Source organism: Euleptes europaea, chromosome 2 (assembly GCF_029931775.1).
Source record: "Euleptes europaea isolate rEulEur1 chromosome 2, rEulEur1.hap1, whole genome shotgun sequence".
NCBI classification, from domain to species: Eukaryota; Metazoa; Chordata; class Lepidosauria; order Squamata; family Sphaerodactylidae; genus Euleptes; species Euleptes europaea.
This window is the reverse complement of record NC_079313.1, coordinates 108,428,679-108,454,198: the sequence shown is the minus strand read 5'-3', so window position 1 is coordinate 108,454,198 and position 25,520 is coordinate 108,428,679. Positions and strand designations below refer to the sequence as shown.

The following is a 25,520-nucleotide window of genomic DNA, read 5'->3' as shown; positions in this document are numbered from 1 at the left end:
TTTGGCAGCTGCACTGAAGCCAGAGGTCTTTGTCCAGGAGATATTTTGTTCTCTTTATGATACACCAGAACCAGGATGATATGGGCTTGTCTTTTCAGTCTGAAAAACAAACAAACTGTCCTTTGGGTCTAAGTGGAGAGCAGGCTAGAAAATCGTAGGATTCTGCCATCCAGCCCACCCAGAAATATTTCCAGTGGTCGTTGCTTGAAAAGAACAAAGGAATTTCAAAGGGAGATTGAAAAGAGAAACTGCTGAATTACAGTTGATATTCAAACTAATGTCAATGCATTTACCTGGGCTGAATAAAGACCTTGCATTCATGGCTCATTACCAATGCTGATTTCTACACACCCATCTCTCCCCTGGACATCACAGACTCTTCTGCATACCACACCTAATCCCATCACGCCTGCTATTCACATTTACATACTGATAACATTTACATACTAATGCTTGTCTGAATTCACTCTCCTCTACTTAAAGACAGATGGATTCACATTCTAGCTGTATCTGAAGAAGTGAGCTGTGGCTCACGAAAGCTCATACCCTACCAGAAAATATTTTTGTTAGTCTTTAAGGTGCTACTGGACTCTTTCCCTTTTCTACTACTGCAGACAGACTAACACTGCTACCCACTGTGAATTATCTGTATGAAATTTTGTGAGGTGGGAGCTGAAGGACATGTACCGTTCACCTTGGTGGTTCTATAAGGCCCAAGGCTTGAGGGTCTTTGGAGACTTGGGTCAGGCAGAGACTTAATAGAAAAGTTGAAAGCCAAAATAGGCATGATGGGGACAGCTGAGAGGGGTCTAAATTTTCCTTTGAAAGGGTTGAATGGATAAGGGGAGTTGGGACCCTCTTACCTCCCCTATGCTCACTTGCTTCAGTAGCTTTTCTCCCTGCCTAACTTTGAGGCTGGCAGACAAGTACAAGGAGATAAGGTGGATGTGTTTTAGCTCTTCCTCCCCTGCACGCTTATTTCAATGGTCCCCAACAAAAACAGACCTCCACCTGCACTCTGCTTTATATATAATCAAAGGAGACCTGTGAATACATAACTGTGGCTGCCCCGGCCACATCTAGATCGGCTCTCTTCGATTGGGAGACATAGCTGGATAAAGGATTGCAAAGCTGAAAGTGAGATGTATACGTGGACCGATTTGAAACTTTTATAGTGGCAGCCAGTTAGGTCCCTGCTGCAGCCAAGAAGAACAGAGCATGCGGTTTGGAGTTCAGCAAGCCATTGGTTCCTACTGTCACTGGTATGGAGAAGGTGAAGAACAGGGGGTTGTCCAACACAGTTGTTAGCTAAAGCACAAAATCTTCAGGAGTAGTGTATACTTTCTGTACTTTATTTACTGCCTGTCTCTTTCTCTGTCTCTTCCTGTCTCTTTCTCTCTTTCTGCCTCTTTGCCTTGGGGTCTTGGGTTTTCCCTGCTGAAACAGAGGTCAGAAGAAGATTCTCCAGAGGATCTGTCATCTGAGCATGGAGCCGCCTTAATCATGGAGTCTTTTACACAGAAAAGCCTTGCTTCTTCTCCTGAGGTTACCACCACTCTTCAATTTCTCTCTTTTCTATACCTGCTTTTCTTTTTTTGTTTCCTCTTATAGTTGTGGGAAGGATTTAATGAGAACAGATCAGCCAAATGTAGCTAAAGGGTTATAAGTTTAGGGGCCTGAATGGAAATTGCTCCAGACAAGGAATTCATATTCAGTTTAAGCCAGCAACTCGTGAGGCAGGAAAGTTAAAGGCAGCTATAGAGGGTTGGCAGCAGTGGTATTTCAAGGTACTCTAATACTGCCCTGATAGAGGCACTTTTAGACTGTTTTGAAAAAAAAGGGCTGAGTCCTACCAGGACTTGGTCAGGACACCTATGTGGAAAACCAATTGAGATGGAAGGTGGTAATATTCGTTTATTCAATTCTGAAGTTGTTGGAGGTTCACACATTTCTAGTGATCAATGTAAATTACACGTCCCTCTTGGCTACATATTCCTCAGAACAACCCCTTTTCTTAGATTGTTTTTACCTGCTGAAATTTACAATCTGGGGTTACTGTGATACATTTTACCTACTTAAAACTGTAGTACTTGCTAAGGAAAAGTAGTCTTGTGTGTTTGTGTGTCTGTGTGCCAAATTATGTAGACACTTATTAACAGAAAGGAGTTGCATGAGCAATGACTTCAGGTTTGGTCAGTCATATAATGAAGTAGAGACAGAGATATTGGGATAAGAGAGGCTTTAGAAAGACAGAGCGCAATATCCTTTGATGAGATGGCAGTTTTGGGCTGGGTTTTTTTGTTGTTTTTTTGCCAGATGCTTAGGCAATGGTCATATGGCTAGAAATGTATGTTAAAACTCAAGGTATCTGTTGACAGAGATGGTGAAGAACCTTCACCCGAATTTTACAGGGAAAGCTGTGCGTGGCTGCAGTTTGACGACTTGGTGTGTGACTGTGCCATCAAGTCAGTGGGTTTGGAAGGATGCAACTCTGCTTAGGATTACACTGTGAAATTCTTAGGCTTGTACCTAGTTTTACTAGGTTCCCATTTATGGCGGGAGATCTCCCACCCCCTACTGCCATTCAGCTGGGGAGCAGGAACAAACTGGCTGGGGAAATGGGGGACAATTATCTCTGATGTGATGTCACAACTTCTGGCATGTCCCAGATATCACACCGGGGGGATGTTCTAGTACTCAACCCTAACTCTATGGTTTTCATAGATTTTGGGAGGGCAAGTGCTAGAGTGTCCTTCCCACACTTCCAGGTTGCAGCAGAAGTTGCATCATCATGCCAGCGATTATGATTGTGCCCCCCCATAAATTCCCGCCTCCCCCATCTCCTGCTGATTGCCAAACCTACTACCACCCTGTGAAAGTGAAGCTTTTTGTTTAAAGAACAGCATTGTACAAGGCAGTGTGGATATAATGCAACACAGCCACTTTTCTGGCACACAATGTTGTAACTTTGAAGGAATTTAAATTCTGGGTGTTTTGGAGAAAGTGACGGTTGTAATATCAACATCAAAAAAGTAGACTGCCAACGTTAGCATCCACCTTGTTTCTGTTTTGCAAGATACCGGTACAATCCTTGTTGTTCAGCTTTCTGTAGTACATAGCTGTTTGGAACAAGAACACTCTTCTGTGACAAAGGTATCGGAACAAGATTCGTTTTTCTGAGCTAGTGATCGAAACCAACAGGGCTTTCTGCTTAGCCTTTTTCAGATACACTTAATTCCTTTTTGGTATCTAGCATGTTTAGATTTCAGCCCTGTTTCATTTTTCTTCTTGCTCCTGTCCTATCTTCCCATCTGTTTTCATTTTCTGAAGTTAGTATTTAAAAAAAAGAAAAGAAAACCTATGGCTTCTTTGTGGAGGGGGGGAATAAATCTGATGAACCGTGCAATGTCATCATCCTACTATGTCTTTTAATTTCTGCTTGAGGGCACTGTGAGGGCCTGGGCAAATGCAGAAGTTATAGAACCTGAGTCTTAAGAAAAGTTGTTGTTGTTTTTGTTTTGCTGAACATTTTTTTTCCCAGTATCAAAAAAGTTCTCCCTTTCCCCTTTGTAGATTTTTCAGGGCTTGCTCTCAAAGGGGACAAATATACCCACCTGTTTAAGAAGCACTGCTCTCACTCTGAATAGGCTTGGTTTACCATCAGTTGTTCCATTGCATCTGATTGGCTAGGCAGTGTTGTCTTGTCATCACGTATCTCATTATCCATGATTGGACAATATGGTTGGTAATACATTCTGTGCATACATTCCAGACCACACGGCAGTTGCCTCCCATTGTTAAAGAGTATTGTGGTATAATTCACATCCCATCTCTGACTCTCTGCACTGTACCACACTGCAGTCTCAGCAATGGAGCAAATCAGCTGTGCCTTTAAAAAGCAATTGCCTTTGTGAGGCTGTGTGTAAAATCTCTCTGTGGCAGTTTACTCTTTCCATCTTTCCCCAAATCACCAGTATCATTGGGAAGCACACAAATAAGAGACTGGATTAGCCAACACCGGTCTGCTATAGGGATCACTGTTCACATTACAGTGCTTAAATAGCAGGGGCTTAATCTGACTCTTTGTCCTAAAGTCCTTCTTTGCGTTCTCCCGCCACTAGTAAGTGCTGTGTCTTTCTACTTCTCCCCCCGCAGAGATAACTAAATGTTGGCTCTACTGAGCACACACAGTGAGTGACAGGGTTTGAAAAAGACAGTATAAAATGCAGGTCACAACATATTTAATACACAGCGTCATCTGTATTCAAGCAGTTTGGTTCGTGTGTGAACTAAGCACTAAAAATATTACATGCTCACTCCCTTAAATTTATTTTGCTGTCTATGATACTCGGCTGAAATGCCTTTACAGCCACCCCCACTGCTTACCTGCTTAGCCTGGCCTTCCTGGTACTAGAGAGCCAGTGTGGTGTAGTGGTTAAGAGCGATGGTTGGGAGTGGTGGACTCTGATCTGGAGAACTGGGTTTGATTCCCCACTCCTCCACATGAGCGGCGGAGGCTAATCTGGTGAACTGGATTTGTTTCCCCACTCCTACACACGAAGCCAGCTGGGTGACCTTGGGTTAGTCACACTCTCTTGGCCCCACCTACCTCACAGGGTTTCTGTTGTGGGGAGGGGAAGGGAAGGTGATTGTAAGCCGGTTTGATTCTCCCTTTAGTGGGAGAGAATGCCAGCATATAAAAACCAACTCTTCTAATACTACTAGTCTTCTAGAATTGGCTTGGGGTCAGGTTTGTTGACATTTTGAGCAGAAATTGTTGCTTCTATTCAGTTGTGCCCAAAGATAATGTGAAAAAGTTTGAGTGCCTCGACACCCCCCCCCCCATTTTACTTGCTCTGCTGGTGCAGAAAATCTTAGCATGTTACTGGAGTGTAGAAATATATCATATGGGACTTTTAGTCATGAAACTTAATAATCTAATGGGATTTTCCCCCTCCTCCAGTGGATGGAAGCTTAGTGAGGTACACAGTCCTATTGTGATAAGAGAATTCTAAGCAAATCTGTCCACAGCAAGAAGTTTGTACACAATGAATGTGTGAGTGTAGTCCATTTTATTTTAAAAAACTTTTTACTTCATTTATATACCACGTTTCTTTCCAGTGGGGACCCAAAGCACCTTACATCATTTTCCTCTGCTCCATGGTACCCTCACAACTGCCCTGTGAGGTATGCTAGGCTGAGAAAGCATTACTGGCCCAAGGTCACCCAGGAAGCTTCCAAAGCAGAGAGGGGATTCAGCCTGGGTCTCCCAGATCCTGTACCATCATGGCTGTTTCAATGTTAGGTAATTAATATGTGATTAATATTGGAGCATCATACAATTTTTATTCAGATAAATCTTGAGCAATATAGATAGATTAGACCAAACATATCAGTACTTGAGTGGTTCTTATTGAAAAAAGGCAGCCTAGTTACATTTCCTTTCCATTTTCTTTGAAATGTTATATAGCTCAGGGCTATTCCAAATCCCAGGCACCAGGTCACCATGGCACCTAGAAATTTCACTGTAGCACCAAGTATTTTCACCAATGTATTATTGTGGCAATTCTCAATGCGTGAAGTTTTTATAATCGCTTATTTAACTTTACACCATTCAGTGATGGAGGATGGATTCACATGTTAACTACTTGCTTCCTATACTGGCTCCAAAATTCAATTAAAAATGGAGCTTTTCAAAGCAGTAATGAAATTATGGAAAATTGGGGAGCAGTTAGACTATGGTTAGAGGTTAGCTTTTTGGTTGATGTTGAAGATAACCAAGGTTACCCCTATACTTAATACCACCACACTTCTGACATAGTTTTAATAAAATTACAAGAAGCTGTAAAGAGGTTAGGATTAGGCTTTGTGGTAGCAGTCATTAAAACATCTAGTCATTAAAACAGAAAGCCATTAGAAGCCTAAGTTTTTGGGCTTCCTCTTAGAGCAAAAGAAAACTTTTCAAGCACTGATACAACTATTCCACCGTAATTGAATATTATTTTATTCTAATATACATTTGCTAAATAACTTCCCTTTGTCCTTACAAAGTTGCATATAAACCTTGTCATAGTACTGTCGAAGGCTTTCACGGTCAGAGTTCATCAGTTCTTGTAGGTTATCCAGGCTGTGTGACCGTGGTCTTGGTATTTTCTTTCCTGACGTTTCGCCAGCAGCTGTGGCAGGCATCTTCAGAGGAGTAACACTGAAGGACGGTCCTTCAGTGTTACTCCTCTGAAGATGCCTGCCACAGCTGCTGGCGAAACGTCAGGAAAGAAAATACCAAGACCACGGTCACACAGCCTGGATAACCTACAAGAACTGATGAACTTGTCATAGTTCATTGAGATCATTATAATTGATAATAGTCACTGAATGTGTTAAACCTTCTGTTCAGATTTTGGATAATGAGATTTTGAATTTCCAAATCTTTAATCAAGTGGTGATGGTGGAAAGTGCTGTGAAGTCGCAGCTGACTTATGGCAACCCCATAGGGTTTCCAAAGCAAGAGATGAACAGAGGTGGCTTGCCATTGCCTGCCTCTGTGTAGTAAAAAATCAAATAATGATGATGACGCTAATGTTGGTTGGGAAATATTTGGCACTGAGAACTTTTTATACTAAACTATTTTGAACACCAGTCTCAACTGTAAGATGTCAGCATCCATTCAGATGTCAACATCTTACAGGCATCGACTTCTTGTGATGTCCTAGTGATATAATTTAGTTAATATGAGGGCAATGGCTAATCATTTGTTGAATATTAATGATCACCTATTCAGGTAACTTGTGTTTGATGATAATTCTTCTTGCTCCAATTGCAATGCAGGGTTCAGAGCATTGGGTATTTATAGAAAGAGAAACTTCTGGGCTGGAAGAGCTAGTACTAAAAAAATTTGTTGAGATCCAGAAGGATGACGCACATGCAGGTCGTTCAGAGATGCAAGGAAATTTGGACTTATCCAAAGTGACTGCTGCAGTAGGGGAACTCAAGTCAGCAGAAAACCCAGAAGAGAAAGCTAGTGAAGAAAGCAAAAGTCAGATGTACAGAAGAGCCAAAATGATAGCTAGTCCAGAGGACTTTGAATCATTATGGGAGGATGATGTCTGTGAGAGAGAAAGTAGAGAATTCTCTTCTGAGACCGACAGCCAGACGGCAGAGGAAAAAGAAGAGCAGAAAGGCAAAGTGGAGGTAATAGCTGTAGCCTGGACTGAACCTCAGCGACCAAGTGACCTCTTCAAAGGACCCACGGAGAAGAGGACTGAACCTGAAGGTGTTGAAGCTGAAGAGACACAAAGGTGTACCTCTTCTTGGTCAGAGTTGTCAAAAGAAGAAAGTAAAATGATTCTACAAGATCAGAGAACTGTTTTGCCCTATCTGGACAAGGAAGTGTTAAACATGAGCTCAGATTCTGAGGCTGTTAAAAATAAGGTGAAATTGAGTGACAAGATAGTGTCTTCTGCCACAGAAAGGATCATCTATTTGGGCTCTGCCGAAACAGATGAAAAAGAAGAAAAGACCAAAAATGTCTATGACAAAGAGGAGCTTTCCTCAGCTGAAGAGACGCAGGAAGCCCAAGCAGAGCTATCTGATGAAAATGGGAAGAGGGCTAGGCTTGCATCAGCTGTAGATGCAGGAAAGACAGGAAGAAATAAGAAGTTCCAATCCATCTCACCCACAAATGGTGAAAGAATATCAGAGACCAGTAAACAAATTACAGAATCTGATGAGCCGAAGATAGACACAGAGGACAAGAAAAAGGTACATCCTATAGAGCAGTGTACCGGTGAGAAAGCAGAGAATTCATCAGTTCAAGAAGAAATGGACTCTCCTGAGGTGACTGATTATGGTACAAAATATTTCAGGGAATCCAGTGTGTTCTCTACCACAGAGGAATCCACCAAAAAAGCTTTCCATGTAGCACGGGCAGAACTAAAACCAGGATCCCTGATGAATGCAGAAGCAGCTCAGCTCTCTTGTGAGAAAGAGCAAAGCACTGATGAAATGCATAGTGTTGAAAAAGAATCTGGAAAACAATCACACAAGAAGGAGGTAGATGTTACTACAGACGAAGTGGACATGCTGTGCAGAATTTCAAAAACCCAAATGGGAAAAACTAAGTTTCAAAAAATTGAAACTTCACAGATATGTCTTCAAATGGAAGCCATAGAGATTACTAGATCCACTTTTGATTCCTCATCACAGCATCTTTCCAGCAGTATAAAAACTTCAGAGAAAGATCGGAGTAAGCCCCAGCCAAAGACAAAATGCTTAGATGAGGATGACACCCTAGTTTCATGCCAACCCCCAAATGACAGATTTTCTGAAATTCATGAGCCAGCTCTAAATAAATCCACAGGAGCAGAAGGATCAGTAAAGGAAACATACCATGAGCTGGAACAATCTGCTAAAGATGAGAAGTCTGAATTGGAAGACCTAGCTAAAGGCAGACTCCAAGAATTGGAAGATGCAGCCAATGCCAACTATCCTGGAGTGGAACAGCTGAGAAAAGACATACCTCCTGTACTGGAAGGAGAGTCAACTAAAAATGAACCATCAACTTTGGATCATCTCTCAGAATTGAAAAAGACAGAGAAGGATGAATTTTTGAAGACTGAAGAATCAAGCAGAGATGATTTCAATGGACCAGCTAAACTCTGGGAATTGGATAAAGTGGAAGAGGCTGCAAATATCAAAACTCTAGAATTGAAAAGTACAGAGGAAGGTCAATGCTGTGAAGTGGAAGAGCTGCCCAGAGGTGATCTCCAAAATTCAGAGGGTCCAACTGTAGACTCAGAAGGACTGGAGCAGGACACATCCTCTAACTTAAAGCAGACATCCAAGGATCAACTTTCATCCCAGGCCAGCTCTCTTGATCGTACACCTCCGGAACTGGGAAAAATACCCAAGGATAAACCTTCATTTAAAGACGAAAGCAAGGCATCAAGTGCAGTTTCTCATGTAGTATCCCCAAAAAGGCACAAAGAATATTCACAGCCTGATCATGGTAGGGGAGATCTACAAACAACCAGTGAGAAGCAGAAACCACATCTGGAGCCCCTAAAGTTCGCTACATGTGGTGCAGATATTACTCCCCCTCAAAAATCCAAGGATACAACCATGCCTATGGAAAGCCATGGCGGCTCATTAGAAGAAGTCTCTGTGGCTTCTAGAATTAAGATGTTTGAACAAGGAGAAATGTGTAACCCTTCTCTTGATGAACAACAGAAAGCCCAAAAGAGGCTCCATGAGATTTGTCCTGGCAGTAAGGCACTGAAAGAGCCCTCAGAGATGCAGATAGAGCTACAAACAGGTATATTTTCAGACAGGAGTGGTGCTCCAGTTAAATCAGTGTTGAACATTCTTGATAATAAAGTGAAGGATCCTGGAGAAGCATCTGAAGTGATCTACTTGACTGTCACACAAGGAACAAGTGAAGGAGAACCTTCTCAGCCTTCGTCTTGGAAGGAAGATATTTCTGTTGAATCTGAGCAAGAGGGAGATGCTGAACTGGCTTCTCCTGATTCTGGCTGTGAAATCACTTTGGCAGAAGCTGTGGTAACTCCCCAGATGAACTGTCCCACTGGAAAGTTCATAAAGCATGTTGTGTGACTCTTCTCTCTCTCTCTCTCTTTTTTTAATGCATCATGTGCCATGGCTTCCAACATGGCCGTTGACTGAGATCCGCTGCTTGCATCCCCTGTTTTTTTCTGTATGTGTGTGTGGCCTGGCTCATTTGCTGAATGCAAACCTGCTGGCCCAGGCAAGCTCATCAGCTTTTGGATTGTTGTTTGTGTGTGTGTGCGTGTGTGTGTGTGTGAATTTCCTGAAGATTTGGCTACATGGAGAATGCCAGCTGCTAACGTGAAACCAGGCAAAAGAGTATTGTGACTAGAGTTGCCAAACGGGGTGGAAGGGGTGAGGCACTCGAGAGCTTTGTATCTCCCACCTACCTCCAGACACACACCTAGCAGCAACATTCTCACGCTTCCAGCTTCTTCCTTCTTGCATCTCTTGATTTGATGATCCCCTTCTTGCTTAGCTTGTAAGCCCCTCCCCTCCACTTCCCTTCCTTTGACTAGCTGGTGGCTGGCTGACCAAATAGCTTCCCACCGCTGCGACCAAGGCACTTGCCGAGTTCCCTTTCTGCTCCTTAAGACTAACCCCTTTTCTCTGATCTAGAGCAAATTTCAAGAACCAGCTTGGGAAGAAAAGGATTTATCAGGCCCATCAGTAAATGCCTCCTTGAAAGAAGAGAGTGTAAAGGCTGCTGCTGCCCCAGTGGCCTCTCAGGTCTCAGTGCTGTTTTACTAACTGCTTGTTCTTTTTTGTGGTGTCAAAGCTCACCCTAACCAGTGGAGATCTGTGTTGCTGCCAACTCCTTCCCCAGTTACCGGGCTGCTATATATATGCTTTATATATATGCTCTTTCTCTGTTTGTCTCAAGCTATCTTTTTCTCATACCTCTCAACATACCAGAAGCGTGGACAAAAGTGTAAGGCATAAGGAGGCGGATAAATTAAAACATTTTCACTATAGGCTAGCCCAAATCCCACTAGAGTCATGGGGATCTCTCCATTGATTTCAATCACTTCTGTGCTAAGGCATAACAGAGGAGGATTCTCAACAGAAGAATGCAACTCCACTAAGACAGGAAAGCTTTATAGCAACTAATTCATTCAAGGTGATGAGCTGCAAAACCACTTGCAGGGCCAGTGGGGGTTGAAATTTGCCCTCTGAAGCAGTTGAGAGGTATGTGTGGCCTTCCAAGCAAACTAGGAGAGGGAAGACTTGCTCCGTTTTTTTCCTTGTCAATTACACTGGTTGAAAAACATAGCACAATAGAGTTGATACTTTAGGGGTCTCCTGAGGTGGCATGTTGATTCCCCTGGAGATGTAAGTGCTCACAGCATGAGCCCTTCCGCACAAATGCCATGTTTCCTCTTGGAATGTTCCATGTACATTTTTAAAAGAACTTTTAACAACATGGGCTTCAGTGAAATTGACAATGTTTCTTGCTTCTCCTTCAAACATGTACAGATGACTGGGATTGGCCTTTGTCTTCCCTCAGTGTTTAAATTTGATTTTTCTATTCTTTCACTCCTTATTTTTTCCCCTTTGTAGCACTTTTCTTTCTGGCACCCAGTCAAGTGCTATCCTAAACTCTTTTTTTAATGTCTTAACAAAGCATTTGCTTTTTGTGCACATCTGCTTTTGGCACATATACCAGTATGCCTTTAGATATACCCAGCCATCTTTTTTGGGGGGAGGAGTGACATTTTCAACATCCCAGTTTCATTTTCTGTTTGCAGTTTAGCAAATAAAATTAGGAACCACCACCCCTTCTCCCTGCAGATCTTATGCTGTGAGAAAGGTTTTGGTTTTTCACGGTTGTGTTTGAAACCCTTCCTATGATGCGTCCATCGCCCTCTCTTTTGTTGGGTCTAGCTGGCTCTGACCTGTCATTCAGCACTTACAGCCTGAACTTCTTTCCTCCTTTTTGTCTCATTCAGAGAGCGGGATTGAGGGAGGGCACAGAGGAGAAATCTAAGCCGCCACGGCACAGGGCTCCTGAAAGTGACACAGGGGATGAGGACCAAGACCAAGAGAGAGACTCAGTCTTCCTAAAGGACAACCACTTGGCCATCGAGCGCAAGTGCTCAAGTATCACTGTCAGCTCAACTTCCAGCCTCGAGGCCGAGGTGGACTTCACAGTCATTGGTGACTACCACAGCGCAGCCTTTGAAGATTTCTCCCGGAGTTTGCCTGAGCTTGACAAGGAAAAGGGCGAGGGAGAAGGAGAAAGTCAGGTTTCTTCTCGAGACTCTGACAAACCAGCTCCCAAGCAGGAAGATTATGTCAAGGACAGTGATGAAGCTTCCCCTGTAATTCCAGAAGAGGTACAAAAGGGAGCCACGGCCGGCTGATGTGTTCTCAGCATCCTCATTTTGCTGTGTTGCCTGTCTTGCATTTGGCGTTGTTTGATCCGCTGCCCTTTCTCAAACGTGTTTGGAAGAGCACGCTTACTTCCAAGCAACTCAAAACAAATTTCTCAAATGTTTTAACCCACCATTGTGAATGTCGTGGTCTTGTTTGCATGGTTTGTTTTTGACGTCAAAATGCATGGTTGTCTCCAAGGCGTTCTAATGTATCTCCTAATCTTCATGATAGCACCATACTTTAACCCACTGTGTTTGCCTGGCTGTTTCACCATAAGGTATCTCATGGGGTGGGTTTGTGTGTGCTTTGTGTTGCATGAACTCAACAAATAACACTTGTATTGAAGGAACTTGATCTCTGTTTATAGAATTTACTGTTTGGGATGAACAGCCTCTAGGAAGGCAGATGAATGAAACAAGAGGGCTCCTTTGTGGTTGTATAGAAGTCAGGAACTGAGTAAAGGTTGCTGAGATCCTGGCTGAGAGTGAGAAAGTGCCCTGGGGAAATCACTGTTCATATATTTCCAAAAGCGAGCCTCACACAGACACTTGTAGTCCTTTCAGTAGAATTCTGTTTGCACTAATATATAGAAGTTTACACTCTTCTTCTCAGACCCCTTTAATTTATTGGAGTTATTACCTTACTTTGCCAGTCTTGATTTTAATACCATCTTTAATGGACACCCCTACTACATCATTGTGGCCTGTATTTGCAGTCAGCCACACACCCCCATATACACACAACTACAGACCCTGCTGTTCGAAAACCACATGCACTCTTTGCATTAGAAAAAAAAAAAGCCCAACCTCAAGCAGGAAGGTCACAGGTTGTGCAATTACAATTACTGCATCCATGGCATCCTGCAGGTTGCAAACCACCAGATTTGTGCAGCTAAAATGGGTCGCTAATTGTTGTTTGTTTGTTTGGTAGTCATCAGTTGTGAAAACAGAAACTGTGAAAAAAGCAGAAGAGACCTCTGTGCACCAGAGAATCACTGCAATAGAAACTACACAGGTAACCTTTGGATTTTCATTGTCACAGATTTGGCACCGTGGCCAAAGCATATGAAGTAAGGGCTTTCTGTGTGATGCAGCTTAGAAGGCTGTGACTGGATTTACAGGGCTGCTGAGCTTTTGCCGAAATGGAAGGGATAGGGTATGTGGAGCCCCCAGTTAGAAGAAGAGTTGGTTTTTATATGCTGACTTTCTCTACCACTTAAGGGAGAATAAAACCGGATTACGATCACCTTCCCTTCCTCACAACAAACACCCTGTGAGGTAGGTGGGGCTGAGAGAGCTGTGACTAGCCCAAAATTACCCAGCTGGCCTTATGTGTAGGAGTGGGGAAACCAACCCAGTTCACCAGATTAGTGTCTGCAGCTCATGTGGAATAGTGGGGAATTAAACCTGGTTCTCCAGATCAGACACCACCGCTCCAAACCAATGCTCTTAACCACTACACCACACTGGCTCTTAACCACTACACCACGTTTGCTACTCTGTCGATGCAGGGCTCAGTTATAAGTGTGTGTATGCGTAAGAGAGAGAGAGAGAGAAGTGCCATCAAGTCACACCCGACTCATGGTGACCCACTCATGGGGCTTTCAAGGCAGGTGAACAGAGGTGGTTTGCCATTGCTTGTCTCTTTGTAACAACCCTGGAGTTCCCATCCATACACTAACCAGGGCTGACTTTACTTAGCTTCCAAGATAGGGCTATCTTTGACCGTCCAGGTCAGAGCAGTTAGACACCTTTTTTGTGTGTGTGCCGTCAAGTCACAACTGACTTATGGTGACCCTTAGTGGGGTTTTCAAGGCAAGAAACGTTCAGAGGTGGTTTGCCATTGCCTGCCTCCACATCACGACCCTGGTATTCCTTGGATGTCACCCATCCAAATACTAGCGGGGCCGACCCTGCTTACTCTCTGAGATCTGATGTGATCAGGCTATCCTGAGCCATCTAGGTCAGGGCAGTTATGAGCCTACTGCACTTTAAATAAAATATACCTGCTTTGTCTCTGTGTATGTGTGCATGCTTGAAACAGTACAGTTCTTTCCAGGACCTCGAAACTATATCACTATAGAGGCTATAACTCTATAACCTGCATACTTTGCTTGGTACTGTAGTAATCAAGGACCATGCATTTGCTGTAATTGGGTGGATAATTAAACAGCAAGTCTTTAATTGGCAAGTGAAAGAGTAAAAAAAAAAATGCTGACCTTGCAAAGACTGCTGCTTGTGCTTCAGCCGTAGCTGCATTGACTCACTTTCTTTGCTGCTTTCATTTTCAGGTCGATGGAACCACCACTTGTGGAAGAGAGACAATAACCACTTCCCACATTGTCAGCACAGAAACCATTTCTACATCCTCTGTAAGTGCCCATAGGGAAAGGCAGGTGGGGCATGAACCTCTCCTCTTTTTTTGAGTTGTTTTCTTCTTTCTCTTTAAGCTGTCATCCTGATTTCTGTGAGCACTGAACTACTTGTGACACAGGAGTCACAAGAGTAGTGTAGTGGTTAAGAGTGGCGGACTGTAATCTGGAGATCTGGGTTTGATTCCTGACTTCTCCACATGAAGCCTGCTGGGTGACCTTGGGCCAGTCACAGTTCTTTCAGAACCTTCTCAGCCCACATGGAGGCAGGCAATGCCAAAGCACGTCCGAACATCTCTTGCCTTGAAAACTCTACGGGGCCGCCATAAGTCAGCTGTGACTTGATGGCGCTTTCCACCACCACTAACAGCAACCCTGGGTGATGGTGGTGATTCAAATCAGGGCTGCAGTTTGTGGAGGGGAGTTAATCCTTTCCCTGTGCCATTTTCTTGATCTTTATCCTTCCATCTCTAGAAACATGGCTTGAGTCCACTGGAATGTTTCCAGAGGCGGAAGGATTTTCATCCACCGAGTGTGACTCTCTTTCCTCTCCATCCCACCGCAGCCCCAAATGCCTCCTGCAATGCTGTTCCTGGGGACAAGGGGTCTCAAGAAATGGTGTTGTGGGGCATTTTCAGCTGCAGCAGGATGAGAAAGTTGCACTCCATGGATGAAAGTCCTTCCATCCACAGAAACACTCCAAGCCAAACCTTTGAGTCCCATGGGTTGAGAGTCCTCCCCATCTGTTGAGCCGCAGGCGAAAGGGGAGAAGTGAAATCTGCAGGCTGGTGTAGACAGTTTTGCTGGAAGTTAGAGGAAGGGACTTTTGAAGGTTTTGAGTAAGAGATGTCCAGTCAGTATCCTGGCAAGATACCTTTGTCTTATATAGGTATCTTATCTAATTAGGTATCTCTCTGCATCTTGATTTCAATGTAAACATTGTGTTTTTGCAGGACCACGGCACCCCCAAGCCTGGGAAGGGAACAACAGAATTTCGCTCCATCTCTCCAGTGAGTGTTTTTTATACTTGTGAACATTTGAGAAAGAGATACCTTGGAGTGTAGTGGAAAGACAATACAACGCTGCAACCCCAACTTCTCTCCTCTGGCCCCATCCACTTCTTAAGGCAGCCTCTTATCTCCTTTCCAGCAGGATCAGCGGGAAAAGAAAGTTCAGTGGGGCTTTGGAAAACAAGCAGCAGGATAAGCAAACTTTTTTCTGTGTGCGGGAGGCCAGTATAAGCCAATTTGCACAATACCTGAGGCCTTGGTGCTGCACAGAATAAGCACATACAACACACGTTTATTGGAAGATGATTAAATCCCACCTCTACTTGTAATTTAAAACCATCAGCCTCAAACAAAAGAACACACAAACAACTAGGAAGCAAACCACTGTTTCTCTTCCCTTTATACTCGCCTGGCCCATGTGCCAGCTACTTAACAGCTACTCAAAAGGTGATACAATTGAATTCATTTGACTTCAGGCTGACAGAGCCTCTGATCTTCTGGCTTTAATGAAGAGTGAATGCTTCTTCAGCTGGGAAGAGAAATTACTAGCATGGCTTTCTCTGTGCTTCCTATCTTTTCTCAGAAAACAACGTAAGAAGAAGGGAGATTAGGGCCCCTCATCAATTGGACTGGTTATTGGATTAAACTCAATTCCATGTAACTTCTGAAAGCAGTCCAATTAAGGATTTTTTAAATAAATGCATCTTTTAGTTCAAACAATGGGAGAGGGGAAATTTTTATATGCAGTGGGGAGTCTATTTGTGCTGTCTTGCAATTTATTGACCTTGGCAAATGCACTCGCCGGACTTCTCTAAGGTTTGGGGAACCTTAGCAGTGCTGCCTATATATTGAATTCTGAATGTGGCCTCAGAGAGTAGATTTTAAAAATCCTCACAATGGAGCCAGAGACGGATAAGAGAAATGTTTCTACAACCTGGGGGTTGGCCAAGTTTGAAGAAAAATCTGAAACTTAAAAAAAAAAATCAGCGGTGTTAAAAACCTACAAAACTGACAAATATAAGTTCTGGCAGATCTCGGCTTCCATTTAGGGAGTTGTTAGGCAACCCTGTGTAACACCACTAGTCAGCTGATCTGGGAAGTTTGTTTCTGAAACTTTGCATGCATTCAGCTCCAAGCCCTACCCAGGGCTTTTCAGTCAAAGATGCCAAAGGTTGAACTGGTACCTTCCATAACCAAAGCATGCAATATGCCACTGAGCTTACATACCTTCCTTGAGGAGGAAGCAAAAGGAACCTGTCACAAAGATGATACGATTGAATATGTCCTCAGAACTTTCATATGATAAGGCCTTATAAAGGCTCCATGTTTTAAAAGGAAATAGAATCTGTTAGGCCCATCTGTTGACATGGACAGTGTTTATGCATGTGCTTGTAGATCACCAGCAGTACTGTTGGGAAAGAAGCCTTCACCAGCCTTTTTGGGGCCACGGCGGAAACTCTCTCCACTTCCACAACTACCCATGTTACCAAGGTAAGAGCAGGTCAGGAGGAAGCAGTATGAGAGCACCTTCAGATGTTATGGAGGGTGATTTAATTAATATAACAGTGCATTGTGACTTTAATGGTTCTGTGCGCAAGTGGAAATAAGAGGCAATGGACAGCTAGCTATGGAATGCACTTTCTCTTATAATTGTGTATGATATATGTAATTACAATGGGTGGCCTTGAACAAGTGGTTATTTCTCATCCCATGTCCCTCTCTGGGAACGTAGGAAGCATAGTAACAGACCTCCTCATGCAGTTGATGGTGCTGCGCAAGATTTACCATTTTACACACTGCAAAATGCTATATGACATTTCTTTCCTTATTCCAGACTGTGAAAGGAGGGTTTTCTGAAACAAGAATAGAAAAGCGAATCATCATAACAGGAGATGAAGATGTGGACCAGGATCAGGTATGAAGGAAGTCTGTGGGAACTGTCAGCAATGTTAGAAAGTTCTTAATCAAGCTTTCCATTCCTAGTTTTATACAAAAGTTAAGATGGCTAGAATCCCCAAACCCATCCTTCCCTATATATTTGGTCCTACTTCAGAATATGAAGAGGGATGACATAGAGATTAAGGGTTCCATGTGTTTGTAGAGTGCAGTCTCCAGAGCTGATCTCCCCTGTGGTATGTGAACATTTGGCTTAGAAACTGATGGCTTAGAATTTAGAAACTAGTGGTTTAGAAACTTGATCGATAAATGAGGGAAGTCGCTGGTTCAAATGTCTCTTCTATCATGAAATCCCTATCAGTGCAATCCTAAACAGAGTTACTGTTCTAAGTCTACTGATGTCAGTGGGCATGGAAAGGTGTAACTCTGTTTAGGTTTGCATTGTAGGTGGTGTTTGTTAACCCATTCTCCACTTCAGCCCCCACCCCCATCTTCGATATGGTGATCATATTGACTTGTATTATAGGGTTGAAAGGATTATAATAATTTAATGTATGTGAAGCACTGGGAAAGCTCTATGGTACATAATAAATTATGTACCATAATGAAAGCAAGGACATGTCCTGATCCAGGTGTATTCATGTGTATATGTTGATTGATTAAAAACAGGGTGGATTGATTGAAATCAAGGCAATAATTATTTACATTGCTAAGAAAACTCATGATTTAATTATTGCTGAAAGCGCATACTAATTTGTGCTGTAACTATAGAAACAGATCGATTTAAAACTGAATGCCTTTATGCACCTCAGGAAGGGTACACGGTAAGTTTTAGATGACAATGTTCATGATGCCAAATAGAATCTTTTAGGTGTTTGTAGACAGGTGCTCACTGGAATCAGCACTAGCAGATGTATTTTTCTTTCCAGTGTTCCTTTCTGCTGCCTGCTTCTTTTTCTGCTCTGCCCAACCCTCACCCCACAAAAAAGTAAAAAACCTCAACCAGAAGCAAGGTCTGGTAGTGGTTGCTAGGCAGATTGGTGTTTCCCATGCCATGAGAAGTAAATGTCTGTGTTGCTTGACATTGTTAATTAGAGATCATGTAATTGCTAGGCGTAAAATTGGAGCAAAATGTCACTTCGATCAGTGGACAATATTTGCAATGGCTTGCTAGTCCATGGTCCCAAGCATCAAAAAGTGTAAAGTGCCGTCAAGTCGCAGCCGACTTATGATGACCCCTTATGGGGTTTTCAAGGCAAGAGACTAACAGAGGTGGTTTGCCAGTGCCTTCCTCTGTACAGCAACCCTGGACTTCCTTGATGGTCTCCCATCCAAATACTAACCAGGGCTGACCCTGCTTAGCTTCTGAGATCTGACGAGATCAGGCTAGCCTGGGCCATCCAGGTCAGGGCCCCAAGCATCAAGCAGTAATATAAATACAAGAATCTTTGTGCTTCGGATAACTCACAGTGATGTTTCCCCAGAATTCATTCTCTACAGAGAAAAGCCTTCTTTTATTAGATCCTAAGAGGGTCATAAAATTATGTTTCATTAATCAAGTTTCGTTTTAAACAATGATCCTTAACACACACAGAAAAAGGATTTTTATGTGCCTCTCTGGTGATGAGATTTGACAGCATCATTCATCTGTTGCATGGGTGTAGCAAAGGTCCCAGATTCAGTTCTCACACTGCCCATCTTCCAAGCAGACAATCAGTTCTGTTGAAAGTGGTAGCAATGACTTTTTGTTCGGTGTTGTTACATGCAAGGCCAATAGAGGAACATGTACACAGGCCCAGATATGAGAATCATGTGTACAACAACATTTGCTTTTGTGTTTCCTGAACTAGCACAGAGATTTATGCATGGAAGTCTGCTTTTGCATGTTGATTCCTGAACTGGCTTTGGGTAATGGTTTACTCAAGGCCAGACTTGCCATATTTTCTCTCTGTTTATATTATCTCTTCTATCTAGCCAATCAATCCAACATGACCTCCCTTGACAGAGACAAGTGTTTTTATAGTAATTCCCTGAGCCAAGATACTGTGCTGGCAATGCAGTGCCACTATTGGACCCATATAATTTATTTTTAAAGCTTCATATTAGATCAGAAATGGCCAGCTTTACCTCACTAGGGCTGCTTTACCATGAATAGATGCAACATTTTCAGTACCTTGCAGCACTTCATATGACAAGATGTAAATTTCCAACAATCCCTGTACATTTATCTGCAAAAATTCTGGGCATGCAAGGGGAGCTACAGAAAGGGGTAAAGAGTGACTGTTATACAAAATATATTTAGCTATGCAGGGTATGCAGAGATATCAGCCCAATGAAATTGCTGCAAATAAGTTCACATATAAATATTACTACGTGCAAACTTAACAACATACATAAGCAACGGTTGGGCTCCACTGTAGGTTTGCAAAGAAGTTGGCTCTCAATGGATCCATTCTACCAACAGTGGTGCTTTCTTCTGAGTAGAATGGATCTGCAGAACCCAACCCATTAGTTTTGAATAGAAAATCTGTGACAAGAATGTGAAGTCAGTTTAACAAATCGAGTTCTCTGTGTTTCCAGGAACATTCTTAATAGTTGCTTCTGCATGCTCTTCAGTTGTCTAGTGTGTGTGTTAAGTGCTGTCAAGTCGCTTCTGACTCATGGCGACCTTATGAATTAATATCCTCCAAAATGTCCTGTCTTTGACAGCCTTGCTCAGATCTTGCAAACTGAGGGTTGTGGCTTCCTTTATTGAGTTAATACATCTCTTGTTGGGTCTTCCTCTTTTCCTGCTGCCCCCAACTTTTCCTAGCATGACTGTCTTTTCTAGTGACTCTTGTCATCTCATAATGTGACCAAAGTACGGTAACCTCAGTTTAGTCATTTTAGCTTCTAGGGTCAGTTCAGGCTGATTTGATTTATAACCCACTGATTTGTTTTTTTTTGGCAGTCCACGGTATCCGTAACACTCTCCTCCAACACCACATTTCACAGGAATCTACTTTCTTGAGTAGTCCAGTTGTCTAGTTAGGACACCTGAAGTGAACTGGTTTGAAACAGTCACTGTTTTCTTTTCATAGGCTTTGGCTTTGGCAATCAAGGAAGCAAAGCTGCAGCATCCCGACATGCTGGTAACCAAAGCTGTAGTATATCGAGAAACAGAACCATCTCCAGAGGAAAAGGACAAGAAGCCTCAGGTGTGACCTGTTGTTGCAGTAAGACACAAAAACTAGCTTGAGTGTGCATGCCTAGTAACATGCAAGACTATGTGGAGCAGAGTTACACTCTTCTAAAGTTGTCTTCTTCTTCATTACTGTTTTTGCAACAACAGTCATAAACAGCATGCCATCACACACTAAAAGGGAAGCCTAAGATTTGCTTCCTGAATTAACAGCGTGATTTTACTACAGCCGCCAAACGTTTAGCCACACGCAAAGTTACTTGTTTATCTCTTTAGAAGCGAAGTCATCTTGGTTACTAAGAGATGAAGACAGTCCTGCTTAAAATCAGTTCAGCTCTCAAATCTGAAAATTTAGGGCAATCCAAAAGAATATAGTCAATTCGGTTAGTACCACATCTGCAGAGTCTATTAGAGTATGGAGTACCATTAAATCTTCCTAACAGCACCGCCGATGGCAAGGTGTTCAAATGCGCAAGGATAACTGCCCTTCTATACTTGGGAAGAGATAATTCAAACAGATAGGTTGGCATTTTTGTTGGGGGAAGAATACCAACTGAAAAATGAAATACTCCATGCGCTCTAACCAGCACACTCTTATAATCAGGATCCCCCAAACATCTTTTTTTATTGGCTGACTCAATTCACAACTACTCATAGTTTCTATCATATCATTGGTAATGCTCAGATGTAGTAATTTAAATTCCAGACATTTGTCCCAACCACTCATATGATGATCCAGCATATCTAATCCAAGAAGACCTAATTCTAAATTTGATTTCACTATCCTAATTTTCAGAATAAACGCTCTCCACCAAGCCTTTGCTTCAAAAGATGTCTCCCCATTTTGTGCTCTCAAAGCTATTCATGTGCCACATCTTGGAGTTCCCAGGATAGTGTGTAAAACTTTGAATAACAGTCTATTGATATTATCTATCACCATACTAATCCAAACCCGTACAGCATACAGTAACTGCCCAGAAACGTTAGCATTAAATGCTTAACTGCTGCAGAAACATATTGTCCCCCAGAGGAATAATAAAATTTCAAAATAACCTTCCCAGTACTCATGGCTGTTTTTGTAACAGAGTTCAAATGCACCTTCCAAGAATGATTTGCATGAAATACTTAAATCGCTCTACTTGCTCCATAGGCTGACTTACTACTGTCTACTTATATTTCCTTGTCCATCATTATTTTCTAAAGAGAAGGACCTTTGACTAGAAACATTAGTAGTTAAGCCGTCTTTGGAGCAGTACTCAGAAAAGGAGGCTATAAGTTTATGAAGGCCATTCACGGATCTTGAGAGAAGAGCTATATCATTTGTATACGAAAGATATGGCAACTTAACATGAGCTAGATGAGGCAGATATAACAGTTAGATCATTGATCTACAAATTAAAAACTGAGGATACGTCCTTGCTTCACTCCTTTGTTCAATACAATAGTTCTGGTCAGTTCACCAGATGGATCACATCTTACTTGAGCTGTAGGCCTGTCATAAATTGTTGAATCAAAAATAGGAGACGTTTGTCAATAGACAATTTATTCAGTTTATCCCATAATCTCTCGCTAGGCATTGAGTCAAAGGTAGCTCTAAGGTTCATAAAGGCTACAGACAACATGCCATCCTTTGAGCTGGTATATTTATCTACAATAACCTGAAGAGTATGACAATGGTCAATGGTACTAACACCTCTATAAAATCCAGCTTGCTCTTGTCTCAAACTAATTTCATCCTCTAGACATTATAATAATTTCTTATTAAGCAGGGAAGCATATAACTTGCCCACCACTGACAGCAGACTTACTGGATGATAGTTGCATGGATCTTGTGGGTTGCCTTTTCGTATATGGGGAATATTATGTTATATTGTATATGGAGACTATTTTGTATATGGGGACTTGGCAAGTTGCCAAGAGGCATAATACCTGTCTCATCAATCTGAGTAAAAATAGGTGCCAAAATCTTGGGCCACCATTTGGCATTTACTTTAAACAACTCTGGAAGTACCAGATCAGGTCCTGGTGCCTTATCAGATTTCATTTGAGAGATTATAGATTTATTTTCTCATACTGCAACTGGAGGCCATTTGTCTATTTCTGGGGAAAGCAACAATTGAATTCTACTACGATCAGCAGATGCTGTGGCAAATAAGGCAGTAAAATGTTCCTCCCAACATCTGGCAGAAATATGACAAAGAAGTTCAGATTTAGAATTTAAATAGTTTGCAATCATATCCCAAAAGATTTTACCACCTTTTTGCTTAGAGGCCTAAATCAAATGATTCCATGTAGTGTCTAAAGCAGCTCTTTTATGTTTTTAATAAGAGTTCTGAATTCATGTTTCAGCAACAATACCCAATTAAGCAGTATCCTAAGTATGCCTTAATCATTGTGTAATTTAAATTGCTGATAAATATAACAGATTGCCCTTTTAAAGGCTCTACTGTCAGCATCAAACCAATTCCCCTATCTGGCCTGGCCGTAATAATCCTTAACCTGCCCAGAAGATGTATTTAACAGCTGGAACAATGCTAAGAAGTTACCTAATGCACAAAGGTTCCTCTCTGGAGCAGAACGAGAGGAGATTAACGCTTTAAAATGGCTAATTTCAGGGCAAGACTCCTTCACAATATCATTATTTCATCACACTGGTATAAGTCTATCATAATTCTGACTTAGTTGGAAAGGTAAAACAGATGGACGAGCATTACAACCGGAAATACTAAGAATTAACTGCAGAGGAAAATGGTCACCACCCAAATATTCTGTCATCTTCAATGAATCAAACTAAACAAACCAGATGATACAATAAAATGATAACACTAGCATCACAATGATGAAGACACATAAAGTCCCCCTTATTATCAACCCATGGGCAACCATTAACAATAACCCATTGTTGGTAATTAAAGAACTCTTTTTGCCAGCAGTAGATACATTACTATAATACTATATCTTTTTTTTTCCAATAGCCAGCAAAAAGCCCTCCACGATGGAGAATGGGGATGGCAGGCTCGAGGAGATAGGAAGGGGAAATGGTGCAGGAAACGGACAGGGAGGGGGAAAGGGAGGAAAGAAAAGAACAGAAAGAACAGAGAATCTTCTGGTGTACACATCTGTATGGAAGCAGCCATAACTAAATGAGACACAAAATATTAGAGCTATTGCCTTATTGAAAAATAATGCCATCTCACAAATAATGTGGAGGCAAACCATGGCTGTACCAGTAGATGGCAGGGCAAAGTTTTGGCTGTTGCTGTAAGGCTATTAGCTTTGCCAGCCAAAAGAATTCACCTAATACAAGCTTTTGAAATAATTTTTTCCCTCAACTAGTGCTTTTTAATTTGCTTTTGTAAGAACCCTGGGGTTTCTCAGATGCTTATTAGAGATTTTTTTATTGGGAAGGTTGGTACCATTTATTGACTTGGTAAAGGTAGTCCCCTGTGCAAGCACCAGGTCATTACTGACCCATGGGGTGATGCCACATCCCGACATTTACTAGGCATACTTTGTTTATGGGGTGGTTTGTCATTCCCTTCCCCAGTCGTCTTCACTTTCCCCCCAGAAATCTGGGTACTCATTTTACCGATCTCGTAAGGATGGAAAAAGAAGAGTTGGTTTTTATATGCTGACTTTCTCCACCACTTAAGGAAGAATCAAACCGGCTTATAATCCCCTTCCCTCCCCCTCCCCACAACAGACACCATGTGAAGTAGGTGGGGCTGAGAGATCTCTAACAGAGCTGTGACTAGCCCAAGGTCACCCAGCTGGCTTCGTGTGTAGGAGAGGGGAAACAAATCCAGTTCTCCAGATCAGAGTCCACCGCTCCAGACCACTACACCGCTCTTAACCACTACACCACGGAAGGCTGAGTCAACCTTGACTGGCTACTTGAAACCGACTTCTGTCGGGATCGAACTCAGGTTGTGAGCAGAGCTTTGACTGCAGTGCTGCAGCTTACCACTCTGCGCCACCGGGCTCACTTTATTGACTTGAGCACATGAGATATAAATATATCAACATTTTTGCTGTCCAGGTGGCTTCCCACAACAGTTAGATTCAGGATGGATGAACGGAAATGCTTCTTTACACAGCGAGTGATTAAAATGTAGGTTTCGCTGCCAGAGGATGTAGTGATGGCCACAGGCATAGACAGATTTAAAAGTGGATTACACAGATTTATGGAGGATCAGTCTATCAGTGGCTACTAGCCATGGTGACTAATGGGAACCTCCACGTTCAGAGACAGACAGTCAGCCCAGTGTAAGCAGGCAACATCAGGGGAAGGCCTTAGTCTCTATGCCCTGTCATTGGACTTCTGGATTAATTGGTTGCTCACTATGTGAGACAGGATGCTGAACTCGATGGACCACTGGTGTGATCCAGCAGGGCTCTTCTTATGTTAATTAAAACAGTAAAACAAAGAACAATATGAGTAGACAGGAAAAATGGTTAACAATCATCAATACCTAATGAGCAACATAGCCAACAGCATTCAATCTCAGACCCATAGGTATCAAATCAGCAACAAAAGCTCAGTGGCTGGAAAGATAATAAAACTACTGTGTTTACTTGTAGAGTAAATCAAGCAGTAATTATTAAACTTGTCCTGCAAACCCCAGCTGCAGGGGAATGTTGGGCTCTTGTCTCTGGGATGAACTCACTTTGCGCACCATCTAGGACAGTGATGGCGAACCTTTTAGAGACCGAGTGCCCAAACTGCAACCGAAAACCCACATATTTATCGCCGAGTGCCAATGCGGCAATTTAACCTGAATACCACCCCCAGAGGGGGCCCAGAGGGAGAGGCTAGGGTTGCCAAGTTCCTCTTCACCATGAGTGGGAGGTTTTTGGGGTGGTGCCTGAGGAGGGCGGGGTTTGGGAAAGGACTTCAGTGCCATAGAGTCCAATTGCCAAAGTGGCAATTTTTTCCAGGGGAACTGATCTCTATTGGTTGGAGATCACCCGGAGTGGGCAGAGCCGGAAAGGCCAGAGGCTTGGAGGAACCGTGCGTGCCGGCAGAGAGGGCTACGCGTGCCGGAAGTGGCACGCGTGCCATAGGTTCGCCAACACGGATCTAGGACCTGCTGGCCTAGTGGGTGCCTTGTGCTGAGAGTTC

The 25,520-nt window shown here is 42.6% G+C and overlaps 1 protein-coding gene across 9 annotated transcripts in view; it reads left to right on the top strand.

Annotated features, from left to right (window-relative positions):
- EPB41L1 (erythrocyte membrane protein band 4.1 like 1) overlaps positions 1–25,520 on the top strand; it is a 170,274-nt gene that overhangs the window by 143,029 nt on the left and 1,725 nt on the right. For 4 of the 9 annotated variants that reach the window (XM_056845509.1, XM_056845508.1, XM_056845506.1 and 1 more), the window contains 9 exons: positions 1,447–1,545; positions 10,183–10,293; positions 11,514–11,900; positions 12,871–12,954; positions 14,231–14,311; positions 15,265–15,321; positions 16,717–16,812; positions 17,156–17,236; positions 20,298–20,414. In XM_056845509.1, coding sequence (XP_056701487.1) covers positions 1,447–1,545; positions 10,183–10,293; positions 11,514–11,900; positions 12,871–12,954; positions 14,231–14,311; positions 15,265–15,321; positions 16,717–16,812; positions 17,156–17,236; positions 20,298–20,414 — 1,113 coding nt within the window. The remainder of the gene's footprint in view (positions 1–1,446; positions 1,546–10,182; positions 10,294–11,513; positions 11,901–12,870; positions 12,955–14,230; positions 14,312–15,264; positions 15,322–16,716; positions 16,813–17,155; positions 17,237–20,297; positions 20,415–25,520) is intronic. The other 5 variants (XM_056845513.1, XM_056845512.1, XM_056845510.1 and 2 more) reach the window with 4 other exon arrangements.